The 18,117-nt window shown below is 45.1% G+C and overlaps 1 protein-coding gene across 1 annotated transcript in view; it reads right to left on the bottom strand.

Moving 5' to 3' along the window:
• Positions 1-18,117, bottom strand: part of LOC308081301 (NACHT, LRR and PYD domains-containing protein 3-like) — a gene marked incomplete at its 3' end in the record, with an annotated part of 54,051 nt that overhangs the window by 21,837 nt on the left and 14,097 nt on the right. The window contains exons 5-6 of the mRNA XM_080457684.1: positions 4,422-4,511; positions 3,843-4,083 (exon numbers count right to left, since the gene is read on the bottom strand). Of these exons, the coding sequence (XP_080313810.1) occupies positions 3,843-4,083; positions 4,422-4,511 (331 nt within the window). The remainder of the gene's footprint in view (positions 1-3,842; positions 4,084-4,421; positions 4,512-18,117) is intronic.

Here is an 18,117-nt window from a genome sequence, read left to right as displayed (position 1 = left end):
ATAAGATATATGAAAATATTGGGTAAACAATTCTAATTAATATTGTAAGACTTATGAATATACTGGCATTAAAGTGTGAATCTCTTGGAAATAGAAAGAGGATAAATGAGTGACACATGATAGTGAAAGCATCATGGCCTGAAAAGGTACATTGTCTTGTATTAATATAATGTTTGGTCTAAAGATGAACATGAACAACGCTTGAATGGGAGCGCCATGGAGCACGGCTGCTTTCGTACGCGCTCTGTAACATCGCAACGTTTTTCCGTCTTTTTAAGCCTTCTCTTTTTTCCCTACACCGTCGCGTGTCTAAGGAGTTATGACAGACAAGCACTTATGGACATCAGCACAGCGATTACACACAGAATTCCGGACTTTTTTGCCGAAAACCTACCACTCGGCTGGGTGGGAGGAGGGGTTCCCTTTGTTCCGGCTGGAACAATAACAACAAACCCTAGGCGACGAAAAAGGCGACCAGGTCGACGAGGGAAAAGAGCAGGTCTTCTCGTAAGAACAACAAAACGTGGATATAAACCTGCACTGCCTTCAATCCTGCTAGCGAACGTTAGATCCCTGTGTGAATCAAGAACAGTGACCACTATGGACGACTTACTGGCGCGCGTTAAATACAACGCCGAGACGGGGAGCACGTCCATTGTGGTGCTAACAGAGACGTGGCTAACGGAGTTAGCATCTGACTCTTCCATCACTCCCCCTGGTTTCACCGTGTATAGGAAAGACAGAGACACTGTACTAAGCGGTAAGCAACGTGGGGGGGGAGTTTGTGCCTTGATCAACAACAACTGGTGCAAAGATGTTAAAATCCTAGATAGTCACTGCTCACCAGACCTTGAACTTTTAATCATAGCCTGCCGTCCTTTCTACCTACCACGCGACTTCAGCATCGTGATTGTAGCCGTTGTTTACATTCATCCTGGAGCTAATAAGGACACAGCTATGAGGGAATTACACCAGGCGATCAGTGCACAAGAAAATCGCCACCCGGACTGCGCAGTCATCTGCCTAGGCGACTTCAACCGGACAGACTTAAAAAAGGTTTTTCCCAAATTCCACCAGCATGTCGCCTGCAGCACCCGTGGTGACAATATTCTTGACCACTGCTACACGCCCTTCAAGGATGGATACAAAGCTCTCCGCCGCCCACCGCTAGGAAGCTCTGACCACTACGCCATCCAGCTGCTACCTGCCTACAAACAGAGGCTAAAAAGGGAGCCGGTCATTGAGAAGGAAATCCGAATCTGGTCTGAGGACACAGACGCTATGCTACAATCCTGCTTCTACCAGACTGACTGGGGGATGTTTAAGAACGCCGCTGGGAATAACATCAACGAACTCTCAGACTCAGTCACTGGCTTTATCAGTAAGTGCATAGATGACATAGTCCCAAAAAAGACAGTTCGGATCTATCCCAATCAGAAACCATGGATGGACAGCGGAGTACGTGCACATCTGCATGAACGGGATGCTGGTTTCAAATCTGGCGACGTGGAAACGCGCAACACGACGCGCGCGGCCCTAAACAGCGCCATCAGGAAGGCGAAAAAGGCCTACACAAAAAAGATGCAAGACAAACTCAGCAATGGCGACATCAGGAGCACATGGCAGGCGGTACACACCTTGACAGACTGCAAAACAAGAACCAGAAGCGAGGTGAACCCGCCTGCCTCCCTCCCCAACGAACTGAACACTTTCTACGGCCGGTTTGAGATCAGCCCCAACCGCGGCAGCCAAGCGGGGCCATCAGCAGCACCAGCAGAGGAGAACCCTCTAACCATCTCGGAGAGAGAAGTGCGTACAGCCTTCGCACGGGTCAACATCCACAAGGCAGCCGGACCTGATGGGATTCCAGGCCGGGTCCTTAAGGCATGTGCAGACCAGCTGGCGGGTGTCTTCGCTGACATCTTTAACCTCTCCCTCTCCCAGGCTGTGGTCCCCGCAGGGTTCAAAATGTCAACCATTGTGCCCATTCCCAAAAAGGCCAAAGTGACATGCCTGAACGACTGGAGACCTGTCGCTCTCACCCCGATCGTCAGCAAGTGCTTCGAGAAACTGGTGAGGGAATACATCAGCTCCACGCTACCTGCCTCGCTGGATCCGTGGCAGTATGCATACCGCAAAAACAGATCCACCGACGACGCTATTGCCATGGCTCTCCACACCGTCCTCTCGCACATGGACAACAAGCTGCTGAAGGACAAATATGTACGTATGCTGTTCGTGGACTACAGCTCAGCATTCAACACCATTGTCCCAGCAATACTTGACAAAAAGCTCAGAGACCTAGGGCTACACCCAAGCATGTGCGACTGGATACAGGACTTCTTGTCCAACCGACATCAGGTGGTGAGAATGGGCAGCATCACATCCGACCCCCTGACCCTCAACACCGGAGCACCCCAGGGATGCGTGCTGAGCCCTCTCCTCTACTCCCTGTACACGTATGACTGCACAGCCACACATGTCTCCAACACCATCATAAAGTACGCGGACGACACGACAGTGATAGGCCGAATCGTCAACAACGACGAGTCTGACTATAGAGAGGAGATCAACTCAATGGCACGCTGGTGCCGGGAGAACAACCTCTCTCTTAACGTCGACAAGACCAAAGAACTGATCGTGGACTTCAGGAGGCCGCGGAGAGACCATGCGCCCATCCTCATCGACGGTGCTGCAGTGGAAAGGGTCAGCGAGTTCAAGTTCCTCGGAGTACACATCGAGGAGGACCTCAAATGGGAGACGCACACCACACACGTGAGGAAAAAGGCTCAGCAGCGACTGTACTGGCTCCGCCGCCTGAAGAAGCTCGGAGTAGGACGTCGCATCCTCAGGCTGTATTACAACAGTTCTGTTGAAGGCATCCTAACAGGCTGTGTCACGGCCTGGTACGGGAACTGCACTGCCCGAGAAAAGATCAGCCTACAGCGAGTAGTGCGATCGGCAGAGCGGATAATGGGAATCGAGCTCCCAGCGCTCCAGGAACTGTACAAAAAGCGGTGCGTGGTCAAAGCCAAGCGCATCATCAAGGACAAGCACCACCCAAGTCACAGACTGTTCAAACCCCTACAACGACCGCGACCGGGCAAGGGGCTCTACCGCAGTATCAAGAGTTCCACCACCAGGTTATGGTGTAGTTTTGGTCCGGCTGCTGTCAGGATGCTGAACGAGGCATAAGCCTTGTTCAGCAGCCTGACAGCAGGCGGCGCAAAAACTTTTCTGGCTCTTTCTGAACACACCTGTGGATTATACCAGGGACAATGACTTGGACTTAGCTCCCCCTCGGACACACCTGTGGACTACACCAGGTACAAATGACTTTTTGCTGCACTCCCTCATGGAGCTACTTGCGGATTATACTAGGGTCAGTCCACCCTAGGTGGACACGCACTGACCTTTTGCACCTTAATCCCATGTATAACGCACTGACTTTTTTTGTCTTTTCTATTGTGCTCTTTTTTCTCTAAGCACCTTAACGTCCATATGTATATCATGCACAGTATAAGTATAACATGCACAGTATACATACATTGCTGCTATGCTCATGCACCTTAGTTTTATTATCTCAGGTACTTTGTAAATATGTAGATAACTTGTCTGGCCTTCTGTTGCTCTCTTGTTCTGATCTCCTTCCCCACTTGCCCCCCACCCCTCTTCTTCTCCCCCCCCCCCCCCTCTTCTCTTCTTTCTATGGAAATTAACGTTGCGATGGGAACGATGTACAAAAACGAATTTCACCCACTTCTTTACCTTGTAAACCTGTGATGTGACAATAAAACTGATTCTGATTCTGATTCTGATTCTGATAAATGAGTATTACTTACAGCTCATCAAGAAGACCCTTCTCATTCGTTTCAAGACCTTTGTAGAAAATGTCTTTGGCTTTACTGCAGTTCAGGAATGTGTAGAGTTCCCTCATCTGATCCTGATGGGTGGGCTTGACCATCACATTAGCGTAGCCCTCTTTGATGATAACACGCTCCTGAAGGAGCAGATCCAGGATGGGTTTGACCATGGTCACACTCTGAACCAGGCCAAGCCGGTGTTCATCGACGAAGTGATTATCTGAAGATAAGTGGAATGAAAATGTAGTTCTTGGTGATACGCTGTGCCAAATTTAAATTTTAAACACGTTTCTGAACATTCATAAAATAAAGAAAATGCAAAGACTTTCCATCCCCCTGTTAATGGAATATTAGCAAATGTTTGTATTCACCTATGTCTGTTTTGGGGGGGAATTTAAATGGCTCATCAATCATTGGAATAGCCAACAAGCCTTCCAGTATAAACATATATGGATGGAAAGTGATCATGTGAATGGAATGTTAGATCTGTTTCATTATGATGTATGTGAGCCTGTTTTAACTCAGCTCATAGCACATCTATTCATAGTATCAGCTTACCTTTAGCTTTAGAGACTCCTGTACTTGTTGACGTTGGAGTTGACATTGGTCGGTCAGTGTCTGTAGCTTCATGCTGGTCTGATGTTACAACTATTGTTGAGTTAGAAAAGACAACAGACTTGAATAAGAAACCTGGTATTACCTGACGGTAACTGATATTAAATGAATTGCATTTGTGTGTCTCAAATAAAGTGCACAAGGTTTTCCTGTACTGTTTTCTGGAACCTGCCTGCTGCACTCAGTGAAATCTAGAAGGTGTTCCGTCACCTCAGATGCAGATATAACACAATAAATTTTTATTTAGCTTTCACGTTTCCCCTCCATTTCCCTTCCAGTTATTGAAAAGGACCATGGATGAAAAGAAACTGATTTAGGTTTGTAAATCGCCTCAATAACCATTATTATTTGCTGTTGGTTGCCCGTGAATCGGGTGATCTGACTCCTACACTCTGCATTAGTTGCAGAGGGCTCCGCAAATAACGCAGAGGCTGCAGTAAAAAAACAGTCTTCAAATGAAATATACACATATACACAGTATACACTGGGGCGGTAGTGGCTCAGGGGTAGAGTGGCCGGGTAGAGTGAACTGGAAACCGCAAGCTTAAAAGTCCTTAAATTGTCACTTCACTGTCATCTGGGGACCCCCCCAAAATTGGGACCCGACCCACAGGTTGAGAACCACTGATCTAAGCAGTAGCAGTGACACTCTGGGCAAGACCTGGGCTGTTGGTTGTCTGGGAGGAAGTGGTTGAATTTGGTGGAAGTACCGCCCAAGGAAATGACGTTGATGCTTTACAAATCTGTTCATATTCTCTGTGAATGAAACAAGTGTTGTGATTGGTCAAAAAATATAGTTTCTGGGGGAAACGCGTACGACGGAAATCCTGTCCACTCAGGACTTCCTAGACACTCGCTGCTTTAGGTCGTGACCAGGCTCTTTTCTTCGCAGATGAGTGAGGCTGGGACCGAGGCTATAGCAGTGATGTTAGGTTTTCAATGTAGTTAGTGGGTGCTAGGACCTAGGAGTGGTCATTTGAATGGGTCCCAGCCCAGGGACATTTTGTGATTCTATGAGTCCTAATAAAATAAAAAACGTTTCCCCATTCAAGGCACACGCATTGTTTTCAAGGCGAAAAAACAACCATGTCACGCTTTGCCTTTCAAGAAAATTGAAGGCCTGTAGCCTGAACTGACACAAACTGAGTGGAGCTAGAGCACATGTGGATGTTTATTTCTGTGCGCGACAGATTTCAGCGTTTTTTTTCATCGTTCGGGCCGTGTGCGCATCAACGTTCGGCCGTGTGTGCGTGGGCACACACTACAGGGAACATTGGATAGGGTTCCTTCTTTGACAAATACGTGTCGCCAATTGCATTTTAGGGGAAAAAAACAACAACCGGCCAACCTAAAAGTACTCGGTACTTTTCAGCCTTCCTATAAATTTACTCGAGTAAAAGTAAAATATTTGTCTTGGAAATGTACTCGAGTAATTAGTAATTAGTATCAAAGAAATCTAATACTCAAGTAAAGTACAGATCCTCAGAATATGTACTTAAGTACAGTATTCAAGTAAATGTACTCCGTTACTGTCCACCTCTGTCCTTGAGCAAGACGCTGAACCCCTAATTGCTCCCGATGAGCAGGTTGGTGCCTTGCATGGTTTCCTCCTCCATCTGTGTGTGAATGTGTGTATGAATGTGTGTGTGAATGTGTGAATGTAATGCACAATCTATGTAAAGCGATTTGGATAAAAGTGCTATATAAATGCACCATTTACCATTTTTACCATTTAAATATAGGCTTGTAGCTCACATGTAATGTATGGTGAATATTATAGCCAGCCTTTCTTAAAGGAGTTCCCGGTAGGAGACTTGCGTTGTCTCCTACCGGTCATCAAATGAATGGCTCAGGAATGCGATAACAACTAAAAGATCTCCATGAATTCAAGGCTTCATTGGGTGAGTAATTGATAGATAATCAGTATTTTTTGGGGTGAACTACTCCTTTAATGAACTAAGCACCTATTGTCTACAGTATTAAATCCATAGCTTTATATTTCAGATTTATAATCAATCCAAAGTACCTAGGCCTACACAAAGTCAGTCAGGCTAAACACGTACTCACATTGGCCCCGATTCACTAAGCAATGTACGACTATATTTTGATCGTACCGGCATTTAAGACAATTCCTACACTAGCAGTCAGATTCATTAATGTTTTTTTGTCTGTGTTTTGAGCGTGAGGTCCACCCGTTCTCAAGTCAGCCCCGAGGCTGTCTTACCAGGGAGCTAAGCTGTGCGTATGTCGTTAGAATGCTTTATTCTTCATGCAAAATCAATTACAACAGTGTTCAAACCTCTAATAAAATAGTAAGTGCCCAACATTTGTCAACACATATATATGAAAAATATGTCAAGCGATGTATTGCTTGTAGCCGATGCATAATAGACCATAGGTATAGACATGATGCAGATTCCACCACTTTATTTCCCCTCTAGGCTATCAGTTGCATTTAGAGCTGAATTATTAGGTCCCTCAGAGTATTTGCCAGTGTCGCCCTAGGCTGCCCTAGTGCATCTGATATCTGGTCTAGAGGGGCGGGTTCAAAATCTTAAAAAATTCTGCCAATGGGGAAAAATTCCCATTGGCAGGGCCGTGTTAACTTAAGAATGGGCCCTAGGCAAAGCACGATTTTGGGGCCCCCCCACCTCGCTACATAGGGTAAAATATAAGGTGCTTATCCGCTTGGCCCAAATGTTAACTATGTGTCCGGAGTATTTGTACAATGTATTAGTCCATATTTTTCAATAAAGAAGTGTTTTAATCCCGCCTGTGACCGAACGCCATTCCCCCCCTCGTTTACTTCCTGTTTACATTGAGTGTAGGCCTGACCTCGACTAGTCGAATAGTCGACTAATTAGTCGCGGGGGGTCCGAGTCGACTGCGTGTCTCTTAGACGAATCTAGTCGGGAAAAAAATACTGCTTAATGACTGATTTAACATGTACTTGCTTGGTTTTTCCCAATAAATTATGATATATATCCTATATCCTTTCTTATTATTTTAATATTTCTAATGGAATATCAGTCATATGTAGGGGCTTATATGATTTATTTGTATTTATTATTTTCTAGGCACACCCGCAGCTTTCAGCCACAGTGCCAGTACGTCGAGTGCAGCGGCTGCGGCCCCACAGTTGACTCAGACGAAATTGGATTTTAGGGCACCAGTCTCAGAGAAAAGGAGAAAAGCTATTACGGACAAAATTGCCAATTTTGTTGCGCTTGACATGAGATCAATTAACATTGTTGAAGGAGAAGGTTTTAAAGAGTTAATTCGCACACAGGAAGCCAGGATACACATGTCCAAAAAGGGAGACAGTCATGCATGCTGTGTATGAGAAATACACTTCCACAAGGGAAGAAGTTTCCAAATTAATAAACAGAAGTGAAGCAGTCAGCTTGACCACAGATATTTGGACTTCACTGACAATGGAGGCATATATGACAGCTACAGTGCACTTCATTACAGAGGATTGGAATGTTTTGTGTTAGAAACAAAAGAAATGGAAGAAAGTCACACAGCAGAACATATTGCAGAAACGCTGACAGAGATTATTTCTGATTGGAACATTCCACGCAATAAGGTTGTTTCTATTGTACATGACAATGCAACAAATATTGTTAAATGCACTGATCAACTGGCTGAAGACCCGTCATGGGGGGGAGTGAGGGGAGTGCGTTGTGCTGGCCACACTTTACAACTGTGCATCAACACTGCGCTCAAGCAGCAAGATACTGTCACTCGCACTGAAGCTGCTGCAAGGCGACTTGTTTCTCACTTTTAAAAAAAGTGCCAGGAAAACCACAGCACTTGCAGACAAACATGACGGGTGAAGGCTGAACCCGCGGACAAGTTGATTTTCCTCACACACAACTTGAAAAGACTCAACAAGCTGACACAAGATCAGTGATCAGGCAGGTTAGGTATGCTAAGTGTTGATTAAACTTTCTACCTAGGCTACATTTTTATTTTATTTTGTTCTAATCCTAATTAGCCTAATATTATTTCGTTCTTTTATTTATATTAGGGTTATTATTTCGTTTTGTTATTATTATTACTGTATTATTATTATTATTTGATTATTGTTTTTTGTTTTTTTGGCAGGCTTTAATGTTGCTCCGCACGACATGTGCAGCGAGGCCAGCGACAATCAGCTGGGTTAATAGGGCTGTCATATAGTTAAAGGAGAATTCCGGACAAATTAAGTGTTATCTTTCATGTCTCGTTACTCACCTAGCGACGTAAAAAGTGGCGTTCTTTTTTTCCATATATTCCCCTGTCGTCATATTTTAAACACCCTCCGTTGTTATAATGGGAGCGCGTGGGTTAGTGAAGTTCGTCTATTATAACCGACGCAATGTTATTTTTTTCTCTACTACGATTCATTGTAGAGTCTCATGATAGTCAAACATGCGCTGAAAATTCCTGCGAGCCTGCCGTTAATGGCGAACGATTTAACACTGGTTGCTTGTTTCCAGAATCTGGCAACACGAGTTGCCAGGTTCTGGAAAGAAACAAGCATCCAGTGTTAAATCGTTCGCCATTAACGGCAGGCTCGCAGGAATTTTCAGCGCATGTTTGACTATCATGAGACTCTACAATGAATCGTAGTAGAGAAAAAAATAACATTGCATCGGTTATAATAGACGAACTTCACTAACCCACGCGCTCCCATTATAACAACGGAGGGTGTTTAAAAAATGACGACAGGGGAATATATGGAAAAAAAGAACGCCACTTTTTACGTCGCTAGGTGAGTAACGAGACATGAAAGATAACACTTAATTTGTCCGGAATTCTCCTTTAACCAAACTGTCTTATTTGCCGTAAATTGTGGACTAAGTTTGTTGTTATATGTTTAAAAGTTTAAAAGTAGGGCTGCCCTTGTTTTTTTTCTTTGATTATTATGCCGAGTTGCGGACACCACACGCGGACAGTCAGTTGTGTCACCCGTTTAAGTTTTGGAATTTGGACGGAACTGAACTGAAGTTTAAGGAGTTTTTTGTACAGTAACTAGCACTGTACCAAAAATAAATAAAAGTTTGCTCTTCAGAGTAAGTAACTAACTGCTCACTGTGGCCTCTTTTTTTGTACTGTGTCGTATCTGAGGACACGCATACAACATAGTCATACAGATCACACATACACAAGGCCCCTCGCACACACACATACACAAGGCCCCTCGCACACACACACACACACACACACACACACACACACACACACACACACACACACACACACACACAATACCATATCTCTCAACACATACACATACACTCACACCCACACTCCTCTACACACACACACGCACTCACACCCCTACACATTCCTTGGCAGATTGATGACTATTGGCAGATTGATGACTATTACTCCCTAAACATACACACACACACGCGCGCGCGCACGTATCACGCACCCACATAATCACACACACATAGTATCTTATATAAGTTAGGACACACACACACACACACATATACTCATAAAAGAGACAAACGGTACCTGGCCCCATGTGGTTTACATACATGCACAATACATGTACGCACCCACAGGTTCACTCCTATGCCTTATAAGGACAAATACTGCTATCTCCATCCATGCACGTTTGTCTAATACACACACACTCACTCACACATGTATGCGCATCTCCACCAAGCCCCAGAGCCCTACCACGAGAACCTTCCTACGATGTACTAGAGAGAGAAACAGCCTGTTAGACTGACTGTCATGTTCCTTTCAGAACTGAACTTTGTGTTTTGGCGCCCTCTAGTGGACAATAGGGTAATATTATGTATCGTTCCATTCTCAAGTGAGACACCATGACATGCGGTCACAGAGCAGCTGCTCAGCTACAGTGTACCTTCACCCTTTCTTATGTGCTTTGAAAAGTATCATCTGTGAGTACATTAGTTGCAATGATTACTGATGTGTATTTGCATTTGTAGCCATGTGGTTTTCTTAATTTCCTCAATGCAAGAGGTCTGCTAATGTTGCATCATGTTTGTTTGTTTATGCTAAGCTACAGCTAGTTTCCATTTACCTGTACATTGGTTATGCTAGTCTCACTGTTGGTTAACATTAGCTTTATGCAAGCACTAGAGAAGCATTCTGACATGTCAATTCATGTGTGTGTGTTATGGTTCTTAGCAATTCATAAGGAAAGAATATTTCATTATTGTATTTCATGGTTCAATTCATGTTTTCCAATTCATATCACAGTAATGTGCAGTGCTGTATAAATAGGTTAAAACGTTATTTACAGAGATTTACAAGCTATTTACATTCTACTTACAGTAAAGTCATTTCATGTCATTTTTGAGTAATGCAGTCTACTGTGTGGTACAAACACATTGCTTGTGGCCTTATTGTAATGTTTTATTTTATTGAATGTATGCCTTTTACAACTGAGCATTGTTTAATCAGTGCCATCCTTTGTTATGTCATTTCAGTTTTACAAAATTTGCCTTGTCATCGGTTTGGAGAAGTAAAAACCCTCAAAACTTTACTCTGCCTCTGACCATCACTTCAAGTCAATTGTTAGCTGTCTGTCTATTTGTGTCAACACGCACATTGAGGACAGAACAGTAAAAAGATGTCTTCACAGCGGGCACGCTGCATCAAAGGGAAAACAGGATACTAAAGCACCGCTCTGATCTGCATCATCACCTCACAACCACCCTAGAGAGACTTTCATCATGTCAGCTAACGGGCAGGCAGCTGAAAAACCATCATCTATTACAGATGATGTTGAAGGAAAGTCCATCACTTCCAGTGGAAGTAAAGGCTCTACTACCAGTGCAGTAGCAGCCAGGGCGCGTGCTAAAGCTGAAGGAGCCAAAGCGCGTGCTGCCTTCGTTCAGAGAGAGAACGAATTAAAGTATCAAGAAGCACAAGCATCAGCTGACATAAACGTCAATGAGGCACAAACATCAGCTGACATAAAACTCAAAGAGGCTGACATAAAACTCAAAGAGGCACAAGCAAAACTCAAAAAGGCTCGTATAGCTGCTCAGTTATCATCACTACAGTGTGAAAGAGACGTCGCAGTAGCTGTTGCAGAGGCTGAGGTTCTAGAGGCGGCAGCGGACGCTGAAAATGGAGAGGGCAGTAAGAGGGACATGGAAGACACAACTCAAACTGCCAGACAACGGACACAAGATTATGTCGCACATCACTCTCAGCTGGCTCATAGTAGCACAGAACATCTTCAGCAGCCTCCTGGTGAGAAGGGACCCCCACAGCTCCAACCATACACGCCATCACTACTGCCTCTCATTCAGCCTAATGTAGACCCACAACCAAAAAGAGAACAAGACTCTACATCTTTAAGCAGACAGAGACAACATGTCAACTACGGAGTTGCTCGTGACAGCAATGGTGTTCATGTGGCACAACAGCTGAACATGTCAACGCCTGCAGCTCACCAACAGGTCACCACGAGCAACATGCCCCCAGATGTGAAGCAGTCCTTCCCTGATCCTCGCACCTCCCATCATACATATCACTTACCTACAGATGTGAACCAATCTAGGGGCTTCAAGCAAACACAGAAGCATCCTTCTTCTGCTCAGGGCCCTTTCCCTGATTCACATGCTTCTCATCACACACCTATGGATGATAGGTCTGGCCTGAGTGACATTGCCAGGTACCTGGTACGTCGTGAGCTCGTGAACACAGGGCTCATCAAGTTCAACGATCACCCAGAAAACTATTGGGCGTGGAAGTCCTCATTCATTAATGCCACAGGAGGACTGGACTTAACAGCGAGTGAAGAGCTCGATCTCTTATCTAAATGGCTGGGGAGCGAGTCTTCTGAACATGTAATGAGAATCCGTTCTGTGCATGTAAACGACCCTGCCGCTGGGCTAGGAATGGCCTGGGATCGCCTTGAAGAGTGTTATGGCGCCTCTGAGGTGATTGAAAGGGCTCTCTTTGAGCGACTGGAGAAGATGCCTAAAATCAATCAAAAGGACCCACAAAAGCTCAGGGAACTGGGAGATTTGCTCAGTGAGCTGCATTCAGCTAAAAGGGATGGCTACCTGACTGGGCTTTCATGTCTAGACTCCGCCAGGGGTATCCAGCCCATCTTAGACAAATTGCCCTACAACCTGCAGGAAAAGTGGATGACTCAAGGCTCACAGTATAAGGAGATGCACCATGTCCAATTTCCCCCATTTGGGTATTTCACAAACTTTGTCTGCAGTGAGGCATGCAGAAGAAATGACCCAAGTTTCGCCCCCTCAACCACCTCTTCAGGTCCAAGCTGCTCCTACAGACCCTCTACAGGCTCATCAAAGCCAGAAGCAGTCAGTAGATCGGGGAATGTCAAAAGCTATGTCTCCAATTACAAGGCAGAGGTCGCAACCAACTACTCTGCTCTTGAGTCAGACATAAACAGAGAGTGCCCCATACATAAGAAGTGTCATCCTCTGAAAAAGTGTAGGGGTTTCCGGATCATGCCACATGAAGAGCGCATCACCTTCCTCAAAGAGAATGGGGTCTGCTTTAGGTGTTGTGCCTCTACCACTCATATGGCGAAAGACTGTAAAACAGAGGTGAAATGCAGGGAATGCAACAGCGACAGACACGTTGCAGCACTGCACCCTGGACCACCGCCTTGGAACGCAGAAGGCCCTACAGAGAATGGCGGGGAGAGTGATGGAGAGACAAATCCACCAACAGTCGCCACGGCATGCACCAAAGTCTATAGCGGAGGCCATGGCGCCAGGTCTTGTTCTAAAGTTTGCCTGGTGAAGATCTATCCCAAGGCTCACCCAGACAAAGCAACAAAGGTTTACGTTATTCTGGATGACCAGAGCAACAGGTCAATGGCCAGGTCAGAATTATTCGACCTTTTCAAACTCACTGGGACAGCCTCTCCATACACTCTCCGCACATGTTCTGGGGTTACGGAGACATCCGGGAGAAGAGCTACAGGGTTCACAGTGGAATCATTGGATGGAGCGGCACGTGTGATGCTCCCCACACTCATCGAGTGCAATCTCATGCCAGGACATTCCAACCCCAGGGGCCGCACAGCATCACACTCACCTAAAACCCATAGCGCACAAAATACCACACCTGGATCCAGAGGCCCAGATACTCCTCCTCCTGGGACGTGACATCCTCCAAGTACATAAAGTCAGAGAGCAACGCAATGGTCCTCACAGCGCCCCCTACGCCCAACGATTAGACCTGGGATGGGTCGTAATAGGCGACGTTTGCACGGGTTCATCTCACAGGCCAACAGTTGTCACCTCTTTCCACACTAATGTACAAGAAAACGGGTGTCCATCCTTCTTAACTCCATGCTCAAATCAGCTTCAAGACAAGGAGACGTTCAGTGCCAAAGCACAAGTCAAGGACAAGACCTTCAGCTCCACAGCAGACAGACAACAGGCAGACGCCTCGTCGACCAGCATGACTTCCAGCCAGCGAAGCTACACAGCGGGCTTAACAGTCAACCCAGTCAGTAGCAATGTGGAACCAACGGTCACAACAGTCTGCAGCACATCTGGATCACTGTCCACTCAATCAGTCACCCCTCCAAACATGACTGCCCATGTTCAGCCTCTCTGTAGCCCCTTGCCACACTCTGCGTCTGCCCTTCAAAACGACACTGAGTCATTCCTTGGACTACCGCCTACAACTCCCACACCGTTTCTCAAAAAGTCAACTTCAGTCTGCAACAACCCTTTGTCTAAGACAAGCTCTCAGGATTATGCCTCGACACAGAGAAGACCGGCTGGCAACACCACGCAGCCTTCTGATCATCTCTTCCACCCAACTCTCCCACCACCTGCAGACAAGAATCTCCTGCAGCTCTCCAGAAAGGTTACCGACCAGCCAGAGTATCTGTCTACCGTTAGGACAGCATCTCCAACTCCCCATTTAACTCCCCACTCATTACACGGTCCCTCACACCTCACTTATGAGACCCAGGACACCCCCTTTCTCATGTCACCTGCTATACTCCTGACACACAAGTTGTGTGCCCCCTTGCCTCCTCCAGGAACATTCGACGGCGGAGGTTTCCACCGCCAGCGGTGGAGACGGGTACATCATCTCGCCAACGTCTACTAGAATAGACTGATGCAACAGTACCTTTCAACGCTCTTTCGCCCTGGTCAAAAGCTCTGTCTTGAGACAGTGCTCCTTATGACAATCAAGAAACTGGACTCAGAGTAATTTTCATTTGTTTCAATGTTTAGTGGTATTTAAAAACAATACCAGGCGAGGAGTGTCATGTTCCTTTCAGAACTGAACTTTGTGTTTTGGCGCCCTCTAGTGGACAATAGGGTAATATTATGTATCGTTCCATTCTCAAGTGAGACACCATGACATGCGGTCACAGAGCAGCTGCTCAGCTACAGTGTACCTTCACCCTTTCTTATGTGCTTTGAAAAGTATCATCTGTGAGTACATTAGTTGCAATGATTACTGATGTGTATTTGCATTTGTAGCCATGTGGTTTTCTTAATTTCCTCAATGCAAGAGGTCTGCTAATGTTGCATCATGTTTGTTTGTTTATGCTAAGCTACAGCTAGTTTCCATTTACCTGTACATTGGTTATGCTAGTCTCACTGTTGGTTAACATTAGCTTTATGCAAGCACTAGAGAAGCATTCTGACATGTCAATTCATGTGTGTGTGTTATGGTTCTTAGCAATTCATAAGGAAAGAATATTTCATTATTGTATTTCATGGTTCAATTCATGTTTTCCAATTCATATCACAGTAATGTGCAGTGCTGTATAAATAGGTTAAAACGTTATTTACAGAGATTTACAAGCTATTTACATTCTACTTAAGTCATTTCATGTCATTTTTGAGTAATGCAGTCTACTGTGTGGTACAAACACATTGCTTGTGGCCTTATTGTAATGTTTTATTTTATTGAATGTATGCCTTTTACAACTGAGCATTGTTTAATCAGTGCCATCCTTTGTTATGTCATTTCAGTTTTACAAAATTTGCCTTGTCATCGGTTTGGAGAAGTAAAAACCCTCAAAACTTTACTCTGCCTCTGACCATCACTTCAAGTCAATTGTTAGCTGTCTGTCTATTTGTGTCAACACGCACATTGAGGACAGAACACTGACCATGTAAACTTATCTTCAATAAACCCTATCTTTAATATTACCCACTTTTGCCTGACTGCCTGACTCATTTTACAGCCACTATTCCTCTCCAAGGCCATACCTAAAGATACCACAACTGTAAACCCTAGCTTAAATGCCTCTGATTGCCTCATAAGGTCAACTAACTTAATGCAAACCTTAAATAATGAATGAGAATTATGAGATATGAGTTATCTATTAAAAAAATACATCCTTATGTCACGTCAAGAAGACATACTGTTTAAATGGGTATTTCACCTTTTTCTTTTAATAAGCCAAAGTCGCAAAAAAAAAAAACGGGAAAGGGGGGGGGGGGGGTGGTTGGAGTCGACTATTGGCAATTAGTCGCCAAACTGATTCGACTAGACAAATCCTTAGTCGGGGACAGGCCTAATTGAGTGTAATTCCGGCTTTCACCTGATGCGCTCCCTCACTACTGCCGATTAGGAAATTTCGACAGAATCGGCCATAGACTGGATTAAAACACTTCTTTATTGACAAATATGGATTAATACATTACACAAACACACCGGACCCCTAGCTAACATTTGGGGCAAGCGGGTAAACACCTTATATTTAGCATTTGTACATGTTCGGAGAAATACAGGCTTTACTGTTGACAATCCAGGGCAAAATGGGGGGGTGGTCACTGTTATGTTTGTCCACTTACATAAACAGCATAATAACGACTGAAACAAGGTTAGAGAGTGTATACATTGTTTACTTATTCAGCGCGCTTGTACTACAGACACGGTCCGCTAATGATGACGTAACAACCTCTCTTAAAGGAACAGTGAGCTGCCAATATAACAGTAGTGCCAAGACTCAAATACATAACAATTCGTCCCTTCTAATTTGTATGTACTCTAAGCCAATCTCAACCAAACAGAAATTAAGGCCCCATAACAAACAGTTATGAATGTGATACAGAATACAGAAACTTGACTTTGATTTTGTTTCTTTTCTTTGACAATGGGCCCAATAATGTGTGTGTGTGTGTGTGTGTGTGTGTGTGTGTGTGTGTGTGTGTGTGTGTGTGTGTGTGTGTGTGTGTGTGTGTGTGTGTGTGTGTGTGTGTGTGTGTGTGTGTGTGTGTGTGTGTGTGTGTGTGCGTGCTAAAGTTCCAGGGTCTTGTTGTCCATATCAGTGTTAACTATAACTCAAAACTCTGAGGGGGTCTACGGTTTCTTTCAGGGTAGTGGCATACTGGGGATACAGGGTCAGCCACGCTCTGAAGAGTAATGTCCACAGTCTCTGGAATTTGAGTGTCATTGTGAACAGTGCCACAAGCTGGTGGCATGAAGGTGTCATCTGCGTCCTGAGGAGTATCTGAACTCGCTGGCTCCGTGGTGACTTCTCTGGTGGATGCATCTAGAAGTTGGTCGACGTGTCGGCGCCAGATCAAGTTGGGCTCCACACCGACAAGGGTCCTGTCTGTGACAGTATCTCACCAGACTTCTATTTCTGGGTGGGACTGCGATAGTCTCTGGCCAGGAATTTCTGTCCGACGTCAAAGGTTCTCATCTTCCTTTGCAGCTGACTGGGAGAACACTGTTTTTCTTGAACGTGTTTGCGAATGTCTGGTTTTAGCAAATCTAAGCGTGACCTCAAGGGTCTTCCTAGGAACAGCATTGCAGGTGTCTGTCCTGTGATGGCATGTGCAGTGTTCCTGTTGGCCAGAAGAAAGTTGGCTACCTTCTGTTGCAGCACTTCCTCCTTACTACTTGCTTTCATTGACTGTTTGAAAGTTTGAATAAAACGTTCTGCCAACCCATTTGTGGCTGGGTGGTGAGGGGTCGACGTGATATGTTTAATGCCATTGCTCTTGAGGAAACATTGAAACTCCTGCCCCATGAACAAGCTGGCATTGTCACTCACCAGTTGCAGGGGCAAGCCTGCACGAGCAAAAAGCATTCGCAGGAGGTTTACTGTCTTAGCAGCAGTAGTTTTCTTAACTATAAAGATTTCGGGCCACTTTGAATGGGCGTCGACAACAATACAAAACATGTGATCCAAAAACGGCCCAGCATAATCGACATGTATGTGTTGCTAGGGGTGGAGGGCCATTCCCATGTGTGGACAGGTGCTGGCTGGGGTTGTCGCTGGGTCTGTTGACAACCTGTACATGACTTGGCAAGGTCTTCAATTTGGCTATCCATGCCAGGCCACCATACATAACTTCTGGCAAGGCTTTTCATTTTAACTACACCAAGGTGTCCTTCATGCAATGATGCAAGAACTCTCGAACGTAGCTTTGGAGGTACAACAACGCGGGACCCCCACATAATGCAACCTTGGCACACAGAGATTTGATGTTGTTTGGCGTACTCCAGAAGCTGGGCATCCCTGTGTGCTGACCATCCATTCACTGTCAAATCATAGACCTTAGCTAGGACAGGGTAATTTCTTGTCTCTCTTTGTACCTGTGCGCTAGTAACAGGCAGAGGTTCTATCTGTGACATGTGTAGCACTACAGCAGGATCAGTAGCTTTTTCAGACTTCACTTGTGGA

Source organism: Gymnoscopelus braueri (genome assembly GCF_963280865.1).
Source record: "Gymnoscopelus braueri genome assembly, contig: SCAFFOLD_99, whole genome shotgun sequence".
NCBI classification, from domain to species: domain Eukaryota; kingdom Metazoa; phylum Chordata; class Actinopteri; order Myctophiformes; family Myctophidae; genus Gymnoscopelus; species Gymnoscopelus braueri.
The sequence above is the reverse complement of the archived record's forward strand: the minus strand, read 5'-3'. Positions and strand labels throughout refer to the sequence as shown.